Source organism: Ammospiza nelsoni, chromosome 14, assembly GCF_027579445.1.
Source record: "Ammospiza nelsoni isolate bAmmNel1 chromosome 14, bAmmNel1.pri, whole genome shotgun sequence".
Lineage (NCBI taxonomy): Eukaryota > Metazoa > Chordata > Aves > Passeriformes > Passerellidae > Ammospiza > Ammospiza nelsoni.
The window spans coordinates 6861896-6880513 of NC_080646.1; the positions used below are offsets into that span (position 1 = coordinate 6861896).

The following is an 18618-nucleotide window of genomic DNA, read 5'->3' on the forward strand; positions in this document are numbered from 1 at the left end:
ATGCTTTAAAACTGGTGATTTTTAGCCATTGAGGGGCTGACTTTATGCTTATGGCCAAGCTGTTTAACTTAGACTATTTGGATGTAATATAATGGTACATTATGCCATGTCATGCAACTCAGTATTGTGTATTTTGGTACTGCATTATAGACACAAAAAATTAATAGAATAAACCACATTATGGAAGGAGGTATATGGATTTGTTTAAACTATTTATCTTTCACATACAGTATGCAAATATATTTTAAAAACACCTGTTTATCTATCTCTAAGTTGAGGATAATTATTGGTAGTTATCTAGCCTCCCTAGCTGTTTTTATGCCTACAGATGTGTTTATACATTACATCAATATTTTTATGACAATGGAAAATTTCCACCCTGTCTTTTTCTCAGGTTTCAATAATTTCCCTCTTTGAAATAGAAGAAGAGATGTTTTCATACACAGAGATGTTTGCTGAATAGGTCTTGCTAGCGTTCCTTTGTGTAGCATAATCTTATTTTCAGTATATTATGCTGCATTTGTTGTGATGGCTTAGACACATTTTTCTGTCCTATGCATTGGTCCAGTCCTCTTGGTTTTATCTATAATAGGAAAAAGTGTCTGTAGTAGAAAATGTGTTCATGGGCATTTTGAATTAAAGTTTATTATATTGTGTCCAGCAAACCAGGCACAAAACGTTGCTTGTATTGAAAAACATATGGGCTAATAATGGTTGGCTCCAGCAGTGTCTACTGGCACCAGCAGAGATTTTACTGATGTGTGTTAACAGAAAGAAAATAATTTCCTACACATACTGGGAGTTTAAAAGATGGGGAGGGATTTTTGTGTTGCTTGGTCTGGGACAGCAGGGTTGGAAATTGCTCCTGGAGTTGTTGTTATCATGGACATGCTGCCTCTGTGTGATCACTCCTGTTTGTGCCAGGATAGATGACACAACTCGTACCATCATTACTTGTGACCGTGTTCACAGGGGTCTGAGGATGAGGGAAGAGATGAGGATCTGACTCCATGTTTCAGAAGGCTGATTTATTATTTTATGATCTATATTATGCTAAAACTATACTAAAAGAATAGAAGAAAGGATTTCATCAGAAGGCTGGCTAAGAATAGAATAGCAAAGAATGATCACAAAGGCTTGTGGCTCGGGCTCTGTGTCCAAGCCAGCTGACTGTGATTGGCCATTAATTAGAAACAACCAACATGGGCCAATCAAAGATTCACCTCTTGCATTCCACAGCAGCAGATAACCATTGTTTACATTTTGTTCCTGAGGCCTCTCAGCTTCTAAGGAGGAAAAATCCTAAGGAAAGGATTTTTCATAAGAGATGTCTGTGACAATTACTCTTGCAGTGAAATCTGGGGGGATTTAAGCCTCTGGAAGTGCAGGTGAAAGCCTCTCATTCCTCAGGGCTCCAAGAGCAGTCAGTGGGCATGCAGAATAAGGCAGTGTGTGGCAGCAGCTGCTCATGACCTGGCTGTGATGCTGGGCAGACATGTCCCTCTCCTGTGCCTGTTGGATTGGTGTGTGCACACCTGGATCCTCAGGCTCTGAGATCCCAAATCCACGCACAGTGCCCACAGGTGCCACTGGGCTCTCCTGACTCCCATCTCCTGACTATGCCGTTCTCACCAGATCAGCACAGAAAATAACTCCCTCCTGCCTTCCCTAGTTCTTTTAATAAGCTCTTGTCTCACAGACAGTGTATTTGCACCTGTTTGCCCCCGAGGACAGAGGCGCTGATCCAGCCCCGGGAATCTCTGCAGGGAAGGATGGGGAGCTGGGATTCCCAGGAAAAGCTGGCTGATTGCTGTTCCCAGGGAACTGGGAGGTCAGAATGCTCCTGGGAGTTGGGGAGACATTCTGTGAGAGAGAGTAACAACCTTCTCCAACGAGACCAGGAGCAGTAGCTCAGCTTCCCTTCTGCCCTGGACAAACCCAGGTGTGCTGCAGGAGGTGAGGAGGCAGTGTTAGGGGTAAGCAGTGTGGTGGGTTCTTGAACAAATGCATTGTCCTGCAATCCTGCAAGCTTTGTGTGCCATAGAGACCATTACTGTGCTGCTGCTTCAGAAGAGACTATTTCAGAAAATACAGCTTAATTTAAAATGGGTAAGAAGCAAGAACATGAATCCAAATCAAGAAAATATTTGTAGACATTTTCTGTTATTAAAAATCTGGGTTTATTCCCCTGATTGTTCCATTTTATGAAAAGCTGACCTAAATATAATCTAGGTGGATTCTTTGGGTGGAGATTTGAATCTCCAAGAACTGGATGAACTTTTTCCTTTTCATACAGGCAAAACAGTTTATCTTAGTACAGTTTTGGGAAGAAAAGTCTAATGCAATGAAGATCATCTTTTAAAATAAGGGAAACTTGGTCATTCTCCTCCAGAGGCTGATGAAGACAGAGCCCATTCATATCCATGACTTAGTATTTCCTTTTGATCTGTGTGCTGTTATGACTTTTGTTGTGCTGAGTGGGAACCAAACACATCATACACAAATCAAGGTCTCAGAAATCAAGAATTCATCATTGATTTCATCACAAGATGTCTCCTAGAGAGGACAAAGATAACATAGCAGACATTCTTCTGCCTGCAGGCACTACTAAGGTACAAAAAAGAGAATTTGTGCTTTAGACCAACTATTGATTAATAGAATAACATTTGCTTGATAAGAAATTACACGAGCAAAGCTGAATCTCCTTTCCTTTGGGGGTCTAGAGAACAAGGATAGGTTTTTCTTCTCATGGTCTCTTCTCATGGAAGAACACAGCCTTATTTTCAAAAGGTTGAGGTGGAATTAATGAGAACTGCAAAGCTTTCATGATGATTCTTATTAGAAAATTGAGTAATTCTGACACAGAATTCCTGTGGGAGAAATCACTACTCTACCAAAGAAATCTTGGCTTTTTTCCCCTCTGCCTTTCAACATGGGATGCTTTGAAAACAAAACATATGGGCTATTTTTCTGACATGGAAACACCACAGCATTGTGGTTTACTGCAATCAACTTCTGAGAAGCCCTTTATGCACATTAACTTTTGGTGTAATTTACAGGCAAAGGCTTTCCCAGTGGGTCTAATGGGAATTTGATCCCTGTAGTAAACTGAGACAGACTCTTCTCCCCATGGCCCATCATCTCAGTGCACCCTCTGGTACTTATTCCTTTCCTTTCAAAGGAGGGAATGATGCTGTATTGATGGATCAAGCAGGAGTGCTGGGCTTTATTTCAGAACTGTTACAAACCCCATCAAACTCATTCAATGTCTGTGCCTTCTGCTTTCTTCATTTGGACAGTAGATGGAGATAAGATTCATCTGTCAAGTTAGGGCAAAGGGAATCTTAGCCCACATTGTTTCCCAAATCAAAGGGTGGAACAACTCACAGCCTGAGCACATGACACTCATGCAGCCTGGGTGAAATCAGTGCACTGCCTGTCGTCCTCTGCCATCTTCTGTGCTTTTTATGGGATTCCTGATGAAAGGCCAAAGCTGCAGATTTACAGTGAAGATAAAGCTGACCCTCCATTTCATTCAGGATTAACCTGGCAAGCAGGAGATTGACAGGGAGAGGGAGAGAGATATGCTCCCATAAGCAGTTTACTTGGCATGGTGAATGCCCACCTGTCTCACATCAAAGGAGGGGAGGAGGGAGAATGGACCACCTGACCTTTCCCTGTGATTAAAATGCTGATCTGATGAAGTCAGAGGAACAAACTGAACTGCCTCTTTCAACCCTCAATTCTTCCAGGAATAAACCAGCACCATCCATATGGAGAGAGTTTCTGGAGAGGCTGGGGGAAAGCAGCATTATTGATCTTCTCTTTGGGACAATCTTCTGCAATTTGAGCAGCCTCTGGCTCCATGTTGAAGTTCTGCAAGCGGGGGAGAGAGCTGGAGGTGACAAAGGAGAATGATAATGTGTGCCTGTCTCTGTTTTCTTTGACAATTTCTCTTCCCATATGGCTAAGGTCATTTGATCTCCCCGCGATGCACAGGGACTTCAAGGGGACAGCTGGATGCAGAGATGCATTAAAACGACTTCTCTTTGAGATGAAAACCATGATTATTAACAGCTTGGTTCAAAAGCTCTCACAGCAGCAGCTGTACCTCGCTGACTGAAAACTCTGGAGGGTTTGTCTGAAAGGTCTGCATGGCTGGGTGATCAAACAGTTGGAAATCTCCCTAGCTGAGAGGCCCCTGCTATGTCCTACAAAGCCTGTGAGCACTATTACACCAGTAGGGCTCCTTGGGAGCATGCAAAAACAAAACAGGACACAATAGCAACTTTTTGGTGATCTCTCCTTGCTGGCAATGGATGCAGAGGTAGATTTTGACATAGATAAAATATCCTGCTGGGTATTCACTGAAGAATTCACCATTCTCTGAGAGATCAGCACACTGTGCCTTGGCGTGTTCAGCTCATTCTCATGTGAGAGAGTCTCAGAAGACAGCCCAAGGGGTTTGGTTGGCTGAATTCCACAGGACATCCTAGCAGAATGTGTAGAGATGGGTATTTTTAAATATAACTCCTGTCCCTTTTCCTGGAGCAGTAACACAGACATGGGCTCATTCATGGAGCTAATAAAATGCCTTTTAGCTGGACTGACCAAATAAAAACACCTTTTAACTTGACTTAGTTTTCAGGTGCTTCTGAGCTACTGGATGAAGTAACAAGGGTGGAATAAGCCCCAAACATGCCTGGTTTTGGTATTGTGGCAATGGCTTGCTGCTGTTGGGTGTTTAGCGTGGGGTATAGACTGAAGATAAAGGAGATAAAAATCTTTGTTACCTTCTGGATGGAAAATGACATACCCCTATCATGCCTCTTAAAAACTTGGCAACCTTTTCAGAGAACTGAGGGCTTTGCTGCTGAGAGATTGCTGTTTAAATCTAGACGGATGGGTCTCAGCAATGCAGTTACACTGAAGTTCTGCTTTATATTACTGGCAATATTACTTTAAATCATTAGAATTTCAAAGCACAGTTTGCTATTCATTATGGATGCCGAGTTTCGTTTGTTGTTTGATTTTTCACTTAGACTGGATGGCAAAAATAGGTTCATCGTTTTCACTTTCAGGTTCCATCTCTGAAGAAAATAAGCTGTGACTAACAATAGTTATTAGTGGCTTGTCTCCACTGCCCATATCTCAATCATTGTTATTAAATGTGATTGATTAAAAGCATTTGCATGGCTGTTCCAGAAGGTGCTTTTGGAAGTGGGGCAGATTGACGCATAAGGACACTTGGCAAGAGAAAGGACTGGTGTTTTTCTAAACCAGAATGCACCTTATAGTGATCCTCATCTTCAGCCTGTACAAGAATAATGTGCAAAAAGTGGGATTGTTGGCACAGGAATACAGAGAGAAGCCTGCACTGAACACAGACAAGTGTTAGGGCAGACTGAGATGAGACCCAGGGGTTCTTGGGCTTTACCATTATTTTCTTGGGCTTTATTTTTGTTCCAAGCAGGAACATCCCAGAGAAGGCAAGCATAGCAGCACCTTCATTATGGCCATTTATTTCCACATGCACATACTCACATTTGCTGTAGCATTCAAAAATCTGTGGTTTCATTAAAAAGCGAGTACATCTGGAAATTTTCCAAGATTCTCCAGACTCATTTGTACTTTGTGAAATGCCATCGCTTGTAAAACAAAGTTTGTCAACTCCCAAATGTGCCTCATCTTTGAAAGACAAAGTGTTCTCTGGACTGACACCCATCAAATCTCACAGAAAAGAAAGGGAGTAGCATGTTTCATGCTGCTTTTTCATTGTTGGTGGGGAAAATAAAACTATAACTGAATGGAGAAAACAGATCCCTCCCTATAAAATTTGGGTGGCAGTTGTGTTAAATATCTGTAACAGAGTGGCATTTGAATGAAACATTAATATTTTGAATTAGTTCAGTAACAGCAAAAGTAATATAAAATATAGGAATAAATCCAAGAAACAGCAATAAACAGTAGGTGCTGGCATGCATATAGAATTCATTGTACAAGAATGGTTAATGCCTTACAGAAACTTAATAAGAGAGTGTGAAAGGCATATGCTAGGATAATCTTGGCATTAAAATAAAAATAGATTAAAAAGAGCAAAAAGGAGAATAATATAACATTAAATCCAGTCAAAATCTTTAGGTGTCATAGGTAACTTATTGTGAAATAAGAGATAAAACCTGGGAGAATTTATCTGAAGTAGAAATTACAGAAAGAACATTAGAAATATTCAAAAGAAAGTCTAAAAGCCTTTTGCAGAGTGTCACGTGTTTTGATTTATCTCAAAGTTTCCTCATTCTTTTAACACTTCCAATTTGACAGAAGCATTTGAGGGTTATATAATAATGTTTTACCACCGTTTCTGCATAATAAAGTAATTGCTCTATTAGAGAAGCATTAGTGAGAGGAACAAGTGACACAAAGGAACTTTGTATCAGGAGGAACTTCTGCACAAGGACAAGCTTTTTTTGAGAAAACTGAGAGAACTTTGGTGTGGAAAAAGAGAGACAAAAAAAAGAAGTTTACTTTGCCAAGAGTATCCAAGATATTGCAGTCTGTCAGGGCATAATTCCTGCAGATATCTGGGTGTGAATATATTTTATTGGAGTGACACACTAATAGCGTGGCACTGACATGAACAACCTTGCTCTGAAGTTAGGGGAAACACCTTTGAGTCTTTTGGACACAGCAGGTAAAACATCCTTTGGAAAAAGATCAGGCCACGCTCTATGTGCTTCCTGATTCCTGCATGGATTTATTATTTATCCTCCTCATCCCTTGGCACAAGGATGAATCTCTCTTCAAACAGCTCTGAGACCCACTGGTGGGGAATTTTTCTTTCTTCTCCCAATCTGGCATCAGTATTCCCTGCAGGGCATAGAGTTTTCTGCTGCATTTACTTCTGGGAGGTTGGGAGGAGAAGACTGATCTCAGGGAAGAGAAGTTTGGAACTCCTCACAAATAGATGGAAGTCAGTGTGTGATTGAGGGCTACAGTACTCCTGTGCATGCAGTGTTTCAGCTTCATTTTGTTGTCATAGCTATCCTGGCTCTGCCAGCTATCCTCTTAGGTATTGGCTAAGTGAATTTCCCACAACAGGATGGTATTTCCCACCAGGAAAATAAGAAACAATCTGATCTTGATGAGGATGCTATTGGGCAGGTGTTAGCTAATATTTATGTAGAAGTCTGTGATCCTCTGATACAAGGTGTTATGTTAGTGCAATTTAGTGCATTAAATTTTGTAAAATTCCTTGGCACAGACAATTTTCACCATGCTATTCACCAAGTTATTTTGGCTAGAGATCAGCTTAAGCCAAGCTGTTTCATCTCAACACCTTCAGTGTTTTGAAGACATTACGATGCAAGTTTGGAATTTTCCTATCCCTGCCTTGAGGTAGTTCAGTCCTGCAGAGTGTAGCCTGTATCCTTTGAGAAGAAATCCTGAAGCTCAATGAAGAGGAGCAAAGCCCTGTCCATTTGCATGTTAGAAATTTGCTTTGAGGCACTATTCCTGCTCACCTGGATGAGCTGCCACTCACTGTGAAGGGTTGGAATCATAGCATCCAGCCATGATGGGTGTTTTCATGTGTTACTGAAAAAGATGGTGCAGGTTATCACACCCAAGTGCAAACCAGAAGAAAACCAGACCTTCAGGTCATTGCAAGCCATGAAGAAAGCCACCATACCTGTTGCTATAGGACACGAAAAAACACAAGCTCACACTGCTGTTCTCAAGGTGAAGGAAAAAAGAGAAGTTTATTTTCTGACTCCAACATTTATAGTTTTCCAAGAGTGACAGTGGATTGGAGGGTGACAGTGCCACCTCTCCAGTGACACTGGTCAAACTAACAGTTTATCGACTTTCTCCTCCTCCATAAAGGAATGTAAAACAATGAGTTACTTACAGAAAGCGTGTGAGAAAGTTCACTACAAGAATGTCAACATCAGAAGGCTTAGAAAATCTTAAAAAGCCAGGGTGACACCCACCTGATTGCAGCAGGCCAGAGGGAAGAACATTTTTAATGAGTCTTTGTCATATTTTCTTATCTAAACCCCCATAATTTCTGCTTTGGGCTTGGTGTGGTGTGAAGCATCAGCAGGAAAAGAAATGCCTGGCGCTTGGCTCAGTGGGGTGCTTGCCATGCCTCACAGGGCCAGCAAGAGGGACCTGTCCCAAGGCTTGGGAACAGGAGCAAGAGGTGGCCTGGCCATGTGTGCTGTCCCTGGAGGCCCCTTGGCTGCCCCGGGTACAGTTTGAGGGCTACGTGATCCCCCACAGCTGCGGACGCCTTTCTCCCAGGATTAAAGAGGTCACTTAGGACACTCCCAGAGCAGCAGGGTCCTCCTCTCTGAGGCTTTAAATAGCCCCTTCTCCTTCCATGTCTCCTCTGAGCTCCCTGCCTTGCTCAGGCCTATCTGGCTCTTCAGAGGAGGAAATGCACATTTGGACAAAGAAATGCTCGTACGGTTTACCGTAGAGGATGGTGGCTCCTGTGGTGATGCTGAGGATATTTGGATGGTTATTTTGGGAGCAGGGACCACTTGACCGTAATTTCTTGTGATCCTTCTAAACCTGGATAATGGTACTATTGTTAAGAAGGTGCTCCACTTATGCCAAAATTCGAGCTACGATCACTTTAATTGCAATCTTCCCTTACTCTGTGGTTGCCTACTGATATTTCAAAGGTCTCTGAACCCCTTTTTACCCCCCTCAGAAATAATGATTTTTAAACCTCCATGTAACAAATACTGTGGACCTTCCAACAAGAAGAAATCACGCTTTGCTGGCTGAATATTGAGGCTGAGGATGGGAGCATTCAGACAAGAAACTCTCCAGGGTATTTTGCTCTCTTAGTTAAGTGCGAATTTTTAGCTCCTCTTAAATTAGAAAAAGCAATTTACTCTGACAAAGCACAGAACATAAGGCACCAAACCTGGCTTCACAGTTACTCTAAGGCTGGATAGTCAGCTGTGGGAAGGAGATATCCAGCTGGCAAATCCATAATGCCAGTGGTGAGTGGCTGTGCCCAGCACTTTGGGCTGGTAGGCACCTCTGCCTTGCTGGCTGAGAACTCTCTGATTTAAGCATTGAGAGAGTAATTACAACCCAATATTTTCTCGAGGTCTCAGGAGACAGTGAGGACTAATGCTGCTCAACCTCTAACCTGCTCTTGATTTTAGCCACTATTAATTTTGCACCAGAATTTCTCTTCAATAGGCTTCAAGCACAGAGAGTGAGAAATCTGACTTGCAGATGTAAGTCTCATTACACAGGCAGTTGGGCTGCTGACTGCTATTTGTGTGAGCAAATTTATTAAGGGAAAGAGAAGAGGATATATTTTGGACAGGTCAAACCCTGCTTCCGTATTTAGAAACAGGCTATTTTAAAACAAACAAACAAACAAATAAACAAACAAACCCTGGAACTGGATATCCTATTCCTTAGTCTCACTAAAAAAGACCCAAACAAACAGGTCTGGAAGTTTTTTAGCCCAGTGAAGCAGTGCCTTTTCTTTAAAATTAGACCGTTTTGTTTTGTTGTTTGTTTGGGAGATTTTTCCTAAGCAGTCACACAGCTTTGTGAGACAATTCTACAGTTAATTTAAAAGATGTATTGGTAGGAACCATGTTATGCATTGTCTTGCAAGAGCGACTTCTTTCATTTTGCATACATTATTTTTGTGATTGGAATAACTGCTTTGTATTTCTTCCCTCAAATAAAATATTTATTAGTAAATCTTGCACTGCACAAATTAATGCTGTTTGATTTCTTTCTGGGTGCTCTCCTTTTTCAGCATTAATGTTTAGACTCCCAACAAACCCTCTCAGTAGGTTGTGTGTCTCACTCAGGGAAATACCTGCCTTTGGGCAAAAGAGAAAAAGCCCAAAAGACTGAGCTTGTGGGAGGTTTTTGTTTGAATGCAGTGCTGGAAGGGGATGCACTGATGGCTGCTATCCTGCAGGTGGTACAAGAAAAATTCCCTCCTCTGCTGGGTTTCTGAGTCTTGTGGAAAACATCCCCAGAGACTTCCCTGAGGTTACCTGGTACAGTGGCTTAGTGGCAATTTTATAATCTTGTCTTGAGTAAATAACAGCTGGTCTTGGCATGTTCCCAGGAGCAGAACAAGGAGACAGGAGCTGTTCCCTGCCTGACTGTGGGTCAGTGCAATAACCCCAGCTGCCAGTCAGAAATGCTGGGATCGAGCTGCTGTCCTCCAAGCCCAATGTCACCAATTAATCACTTGCTGCCTGTAACCTATCAATGACGATGTGCTGGGGTATTTTTTTATTCCTGGCTTTCTCCATCCTTCTGCCAAGCTAACCCCAGTGTTTCAGGGATTAATTCTCAGGAAAAGCTCAGAGAGGAGCTCTCAGCCAGGAGCTGATTAAATGCATCTGAGCTCAGCCCTGTGATACTCCTGGTTGGGTGAGGAAGATAGGATGCTTTGCTGGAGTAAGGCTAAGAAAGATGAGGGGCTCTGACCAGAAAGAACAGCCATGCTTGATATTTAAAGTGATGTTTTTGCTGCTTTAGCCTTTGTCCAGCCACAATCTGTGAAGGCAACTACAGGCTGTTGTTAATAGGTAACAATTTCGCTCTAACTTTAAATCCTTTTAGTGAAATTCTACAGGAGGTCAGTAATTTTGTAATCTAATTTAAGCTTCTGGGAACTTTTCTCTCCTCTTATTCCACCCATATACAACAAATGCATCTTCATTAGTCTGTGCACATGTGGATGCTGTATCTAACATTTGTAAGTACTGGCAGGAATGGAAAATACTTAGCAAGAGGAATTTTACTTTTCTCGTTTCTTTGGTTATGGTTTGTTCTTAAACCATCAAACATCTCTTTCAATAAAAATAACTAATGTGTTTATTTTTACCAGAGTAGGGTAAGAAATTTGCATTAAAGAAATTACTCTATTCATCTTTTTTAGATCAGGCACAAGTTGTGATTTTCTCATTTGTATTTACTGTTGAAAAAGATTTACTGAATATTTTTTATGAATGAATACGTTGGCAATTCATCCACAAGGAGTTTGTTATGTGTATTAATTTAAACAATCAATTCTAATGGATTTCAATGTCCAAATATCGTTGATGGCTTTTAAAACCTGAAGATAATTAGTCAAAACTGAGCTGTTTCTTTTCAAGAGGCAAGTTGTCATCTAGCAAGACAATAGCAGCTTTAGGGTGTGTTTTTCTGTGTTGTCTTGCTATTATAAATGGGAGCTGTGCTCTTCTGCAGAAGTCTCTGTTATTCAGTGTTATTTGCCACTAAAGTTAGTAGGAAATTGTAATGGGACTGGGGTTTTATCCATTGTTTCAGCCAACACATGAATCATCCAACTCCTTCAGTGGTGTGCAGCAGGAAGGGGAGCAATGAGGCACCAACACAGAATTTCAGTGTTAAAACATCAAGAGTAAACACTCAGGTAAAATATTTGGCAATATCACCCAGCTTTAATTTTCACATTTTAAAGGTTGATCTTTCACGTTCCCTAAAGTTCTTTGTTTGCCTGAGTCCCTGGATAAAGTGCATGGAAAGTCAGAGGATATCTTATGTCATCACTATTTGTGTTAATGGCTTAGGAACCCACAATCCAATCAGTTAAAATAAACAACCCAGTGTAATAGGAGCATAAATCAATGAAGACTTCATTACTGAAACCTTAATGTGTAATCCATCCACCTACAGAGGAAAGGGATACTGAGAGGCAGCAAGACAAAACCAGAGGACAGTCTGATTTAGGCAACCCTGGTATTTAAAAAGGTGTTGAGAACAGTAAGTCTTCCTGGAGTCAGTAAATTTGATGGATACTCATCACTCCTGACAGCCTGCCCCTGGCTATTAAGTCCCCATGCTAAAAATGCCAAGAAATTCTTGGGAGGAGAGCTCTGAATGTTCTTTGTTTAGTCTGGGAGACTTGAGCCAGCTCAAATGAACAAAGACATGAATTAGGAAGATTAACACAGGACTAAAATGGTATATTTTACCCAAGAGTAATGCTGCTCAGAACTGCTCTGACCCTGCTTGAGCCAGTGGCACAAATCTGGACTCCTCTAAGGTGAGGGTGGCAATACTTGGTGAAAAATGAGTTACTGGATTTCATTAAAGCCACATCTTCTGTTTGTCTTGGCTCTGAAAGGAGCAGCAATCCCATCTCACTGAGCCTTTTGATTTCAACAGGGATCATAAAAGGGCTGAACTTTTATGTTCAGTGCTGAGATCTCTGCTTGTTGGGTTAACAACAAAGAGAAACAGCAGGCTCTCCCTCTGGGCATGGGCCAGCTCTGATGGGATGAGACAGGCACTTTGCCTGTGGATTTTAGCTAACAGCAAAAGCAAGTTGAGCCTTGGGAAAGCCATCAGTGCTCACAGACCCTCTCCAGTGAGTCGCCATTTCAGAAGCGATTCTCCAATCTCATCCTCATCTGACTCTTCTTTCTTTCCTTCCTTCCTTCCCCTTCCCTGACCACATCTTGCTCTTTTCTCTCATTCCCCTGCTGATACTTCTTGTCCCTGTGGCTCACTTGGAATGTATATTGAGCAGGGAATGGTTGGTAGCTCTGCTAACTGACCAAAACGAGTATGATGGGAAACCTCATTTTTCAGAGATTTGGAGTTTGTTTTTGTTAATAATTATGACCAAAAAAAAAAGAAATCTAGGAACACGCTCCCAGGTTTAGAATACAGAAGCTAGGAAACATTGGCATTAATGTAGTTATTCCATGCAGAAAAAGGCATGTACAGTTTGCCAGTACAGAAGGAGATTTGGTTGCAGGGAGCTGCCAAGCATCCTACAGGATTTCTGTGATGGGTGGAAATCTGTTTCTGCAGGCTGGCAGTCACCTGCTCTGGCTGCAGACTGATCACTTTCCTGCTTCATCCCAGGTCTCACCCAGTGCATACCCTGCCCAGTTGTAACTAAGGAGGAGATATGGACTGCAGTTCCCTAATTAGCTAAATAATCCTCAGCACCCTGTCAGCCTGTGCTGTGACATTTCAGGGATCCATTGGGAAAAAAGGATCCATTTGTATTAATAGTCATTATGACAGATCTGAATTAGACTTTCCCTAATATTCTTTCTAGAGTTACATTTTGATAGGTGTTACTTTTCGACTCCTTGTCTTAAATATACAGTTGCATAATGTTAAATATGTCAGAGAATGGTTGAATCAATTTGGCTGGTAAAATGATCACATATACCTTGAATAAATACCAGGTTAGTTTAAGTTACAAGGTAGGTTAAGTTTCTGAAGCAGTTCAACATTCAGAAATATAGGAGCCATATATTTGTGAGTTTTTATCTCATTGTCATCATCTAATTGAAAATAAAGTGATTCCATTATAGTTTGTGTGATCCTAAGGTTCTTTAGGATCAAGGCTATTCAAATGCAAGTTTTGTATTATATTAGAAATTTGTGTGGTGTTGTATCTGTTCAGAAATAAAGACATCCAAATCTTAACCCAAGTCCCTCTAATTGGAATACAGACTAATGATTAATTCTTGAATCAGAGCAGTGAAATCTGTTTGGAGCAGGATTAAAGAAGGGGTCTAGTGTATCACACAGATGGATGGTAGATATCATGTGTTTCCTTCTCCTCAAGTGCATTATATCTTATTTCCTCTAAAGCAAAATTTAAAGTGACTCTAAAGCAGAATGTGTCATGTCAAAGTGTGGTGGTAATTTGGTCTTAAAATTAAATTATATTAGTTTAAAAATAACCTTAGGAATTTTTCTTCTCAAATTCAAGTCTTCCACGTGGTTGTGGCTGCAAAGACAGGGGGATTTTCTTGTAGATGGAATTAATATAATTTAAATATATTGTTCTTCAACACCAGTAATCAGAGATGCTGTCATGGAAAAACACCTCACATTTAGCATTTCTGTGTGATACAGAATTTCCTCAACTTTGAGGTAGCCAAATCAAATCAAAAAAGAGAGCTTTAGTTTAGAATTTAGATGTCAGTTCTACAGAAATTCTACTGTGTATTAATACTGTGTAGTATGATATGTTAAAGGCTTTTAAAATGTGTCATCAATATGTTTCCACATATTTACTGTCCAGATGGCACAGAAGTGCTCAGTATCCAAACCAGGGTCTCAGTGCCCCTGCACTGCATGATGCATGGCAGCCCTGTGCAGCACAAAGTGTCCTGCTCTGAACTGATCTGTAAATTTGGTGTGTTTCCATTCCAGAGCTCCTGTGACAAGGATGTCATCCTGAACATTCTCAGTGTCCTCACTGACTTGCTGTCTTTGGGTAAGGAAGCAAAGATTTAGGGCTGTGGGCTAGGACAGAAAGGGGGTCCAAAAGCAAATCAGGGGATTCATACTTACATTTAAACTTGATCAGGTGTTTGCAAGGTGAAAAAAATGTAAATTGTATCTATAGATCAGCAGTCCTTACTCTTGTGTTTGGAAAACTGAACTTATTCAATGTGTTAAAGAAAAGAAAAAGAGACTCAGAGATAAGTTTCAATTTTTTCTTTTTAGTTTCAAAGATGATAATGGATTGCAAAGTATTTCATAATCCCTGGCAGTCAACCCCTGAAAATGTTCACCAGTGACATTGGAGAGAGGACTGTGAGACAGGGAAAGGAACCTGACATTTTAGAGCCCAGGGACTCTCTAAAGCAGAGGGCTCAGCCTCTCTCCAAAAGGCACTTCTGCCTTGGGGCTGCAGGGAATGGATGTCACTTTATGTGCTCAAAGCTGCAAGAAAAAATAAGTGTATTGCCAAAAGAACTAAAAAAACCAGTCAAGTTCCTTTTTCTTTCTGCTCCACCACAAAAATATAACCTACTAAACAATTCCCAACCCAGCTAAGCTGCCAGGCTGTGGGGGCTGCATTGGTGAGTGCTGGATCCTCCTGGGTCCCCCAGTCCTGGAAGCCCCACCAGAGACATCACCTGTCCACCTGGGCCTCTCTTTTGGAGCCCTGGAGCCCTGTTCCTCAGCTGGGTGCAAGGATGGCCTCCATGGGGAACAGGGGATCCTGCTCTCCCTGAGGAACTGGAGGAGCAGCATCCCCCAACCACAGACCTGGATCAATGTTTGTTAACACAGTAAGGCTCCCAGGGTTAGAGCGTGGTTCCTTTGGAGACCCACATTTATTTGAAAGCTGTCCCCAAGGCTTCCCTAGGATTCCTTTTCATTTGGCAGAAGCCCAGTGCAGCTTTAGTTCATTCCTTGTTTAATTTCCAGTATCTAAGAAAAGATCACTGAGCCTTTTGCTGCTTTGAAACCTGTCGGTGTCTAAGCTCATTCCTCCCTGCCACATTTCAGTGCACACTGAAAAACTTCTGCAGCACGCGGGTTTGGGGAGACAAGGACTGTTGTGGTAACAGCCTGTCGCTCTTGTGCTGAGACTGAGGCAGGAAAAGGTGAGAGGCAGGATTGTAGAAAAGGGAAAGAAGGCTTTATTCAAAAGAACCACGCATTTTTAAAGAATGGTACAATAGATTCTATTCTATTGGCTAACTAACAAAAACATCTTCCTCACACACTGTCCTTGAGAGGAACAGAAAAATGAAGTAAAAAAACACCACCTGCAAATTGTTTATACTCAACGAGTTATAACATCCTTACAACTCCCTAAAATTTCTCACAGGCCGCTGTGAGAAACGCTTGCTGTTCCTCTCTCTCTGTCCCACGGCATCCACAACAGGTAGCAGAGCACAGAGGTGTACCATGCAGCTCCATCCATGGAACTGCAGAGCACACAGCTCCATCCATGTCCCCAGGCTGGGGACACCAGGGATTCATGGCCAGGTCTCCAAACACTCATGGCACTCAAATATTGCCTGAAGGCCACAGAAGCTCCACATGCTCCTTGCAGACTGAGGCCTTGTGACAGCTGTTGTGGGGAGATGTAGTATGGGCAAATGAAGGTGGTACAGAATGTAATCTTATCCCCTAAAGAGTTGCAGCTGAACCAATTACCAAAGATTCGGAGCAGGCCTGATGTTAATAGGCCACACCTGTACCAAATAAGAACGGTGTTATAAAAGAGTGGATTGGTGGGAGCTGGAGTTAGATGACTATTGCAAGGACCAGGAAGAGTCAGTGCTTAGAGGAGATGCCTACAAGAAACATCAAGGAGGTATGAAACTCTGGTGATATGGAATCCTTGCACTATAATGGTACTAGAACTCTTGATAAATGAGACAACAAGCTGTGGCTCAGGGAAGGGATGCTCTGAGTTGTCTCTGCTCTCTTCCCCAGGCACTGGACGGAGGATTCACTACGTGGTCAGCAAAGGGGGCAGTGAGGCTCTGCTGCAGGCCCTGGCCACGGCTGCCCAGACAGAGCCACCCGACCACGGCACCCTCCTGCCCCTGCTGCGCCTGCTGGCCAGGGTGGGCCAACGAGGTACTGCTGGGGGGCTTCTGCAGGGGGTCAAAAACGAGGTACTGAGGGTGCTGGGGGGCTTCTGGAGGGGAGTCGAATATCAGGATCATCTCATTGTAGCCTTCCAGCAGCTCGAGGAGGCAGATATTGTAGTAGGGCCTGTTGGTAGGACAAGGAGTGATGGTTTTAAAGTGAAAGAGGATAGGTTTAGGTAAGAGGTAAGGAAGAAATGTTTCATGATAAGGAAGGTGAGGCACTGGCATGGGTTGCCCAGAGAGGTGGTGGATGTTCCATCCCTGGAAACATTCAGGGTCAGGTTGGACAGGGCTCTGAGCAACCTTCTCTAGCACAATTCATTGCAGAGGCTTTGGACTAGGTGGCCTTTAAAGATCTTTTTCAATGCAGACTATTCTATGTTTCATATATGGTGCCTCAAAGTGAAACCCATGTTTTTCCATTTTCAGTGAGATTATTATTGGTTTAACTCATTGATACATTTGAATGCCTTTCTTATTAGATTTTGAGTTAGAAGGCTTAATAAACACATGTTTAGCAGCACAGCTGCAATGACCTGGCCTTTGCAGTGGTTTAATTCTCATTTTCTTTTCACAGATAGGAAGTTTGGGCTTAAAGTGCAGAAGGCAGAAGCCACTGATATAATACTGAGCTTGACAAGAAGACACCTGGGCCACCACCTGCACCTCACCCACTGCCTCTGGGTCCTGAGGGTTTGTGCTTCTAATGGTGAGTGCCAGGATTTTCCTCTTTTCTGTGTGACAGCCACCAGGGTTCTTTGCTACTCATTTCAATGCAAAGAAACATTATTCCTGGTAGGGTTAGTGCCTGCATGCACCATTAATATATAGAAAAACACAAAAGCCAGAACAACCTTAGAAAAAGGTGTTCCTCAAGGGGCCTATGCAGCCTTTACAGTGCATTTCATCTGTGAGCTATGGAAATAAAAGTGCTGTAGTGAAAAATATTCATGGCAAAGATCTCCTATTCTTGAATATAGGCAGTCAATTCTTTTGCTCTGAGACTTGGGTACCTGAAGTCTCTATACAGTTGCCATTACCATAACAGCCAAATGTCTCACTATTGTTGATTGTATTGGTCCTTAGAGCAGCTCCACGAGGGTGGAGAAGCAGAGGGTGAGAGAAATCTGTTGCTTATTCAAGGTCCCCCAGGAAGCAGATATTAGATCCTTGTCTTCTGGCTAGTATCCCCTCAGATGTTCCCTCTCCCAGCTTTTCTTGCTTGACAATGCCTTCATGTTAAATGATTCAAGCAGAGGGATTTCCAATATTCTCTCTCGGGATCATTACAGATTCATACAGGCTATAAAGCACTGAGCTCGTCAGCACAAATTTCCCTTTGCTCACTCTAACCCTTTCCTCTCCTTCCCTACGTCCCTCACCCAGCAGATAATTCTTGATGGCCATCCTGTCTGCAGTCTGCATCCTGAGATTTAGCTCTCCTGGCAGCCAGCCCTGCAGGTCCCCTCTGCCTGGACAGGAGCTGGCTTCATGCTTTGGGCTTCCTCAGGCAAGCAGCCAAGCCTCAACACTCAACCCCTCTCCCTGTGATAAGCAGTGTTTGAAAGTCTCTGAGTGTGGCTGAAAATGCAGCCAAAGCCAGAAGATGAAATGTGCCTTTATTTGGGTTTCACAGCTGTGCAGTGACCCTGTGCTGCACTCACTCAAAATTATGATTTGCCTCCTTCCCTGCTTCAGTGCACCTGCACTCAGCTCAGCTGCTGTTTCTGCAGAGGTTTTAGGATGCACACTGCAGCCTGCCCTCCTTTCTGTTAGTGTCAGAGCCCAGAACCCCAGCTCTGCACCTTTGCTGGAGCATCTCTGTTACTCTCCAGCTATCTCCAGCACTCTCCATTAATAATTTTGAATTTGTGGCTTCTGTGGCCCAGCTGGGAAGCCTCAGGGGAGGTTAGGTGAAAATCTGTATGGATGTGATATTAAACCAAGGGATTACATGATGCCAGCCTTAAAAATTATGGAGTGGAACTTAAGGGAAGCCAGAACTATACAAAACTCTTGAGAGTGCTTAGGTACGAAAGCACTCAAGATGAATCCTTGCCTCACCTCATGCCCTGCTCTGGGCTGCTCCCTTCACTGCCACCAGATGTTTGTGGCTGCTCCGGAGCAGATGAGTTTGAGCAGCCTTGTCCACCACCCTGGCTCTAATGAATTGCCAGCCAGTGTGAGTGTTACTGCCAGGCCTGGGAGGCTTTCCATCCCA

The 18618-nt window shown here is 42.6% G+C and overlaps 1 protein-coding gene across 2 annotated transcripts in view; it reads left to right on the top strand.

The window, feature by feature from the left end:
* The window catches only part of AGBL1 (AGBL carboxypeptidase 1), a 266994-nt gene that overhangs the window by 5702 nt on the left and 242674 nt on the right, over positions 1-18618 (top strand). For both annotated transcript variants that reach the window (XM_059482534.1, XM_059482535.1), the window contains exons 2-4: positions 14209-14272; positions 16237-16383; positions 16975-17106. In XM_059482534.1, the coding sequence (XP_059338517.1) occupies positions 14209-14272; positions 16237-16383; positions 16975-17106 (343 nt within the window). The remainder of the gene's footprint in view (positions 1-14208; positions 14273-16236; positions 16384-16974; positions 17107-18618) is intronic.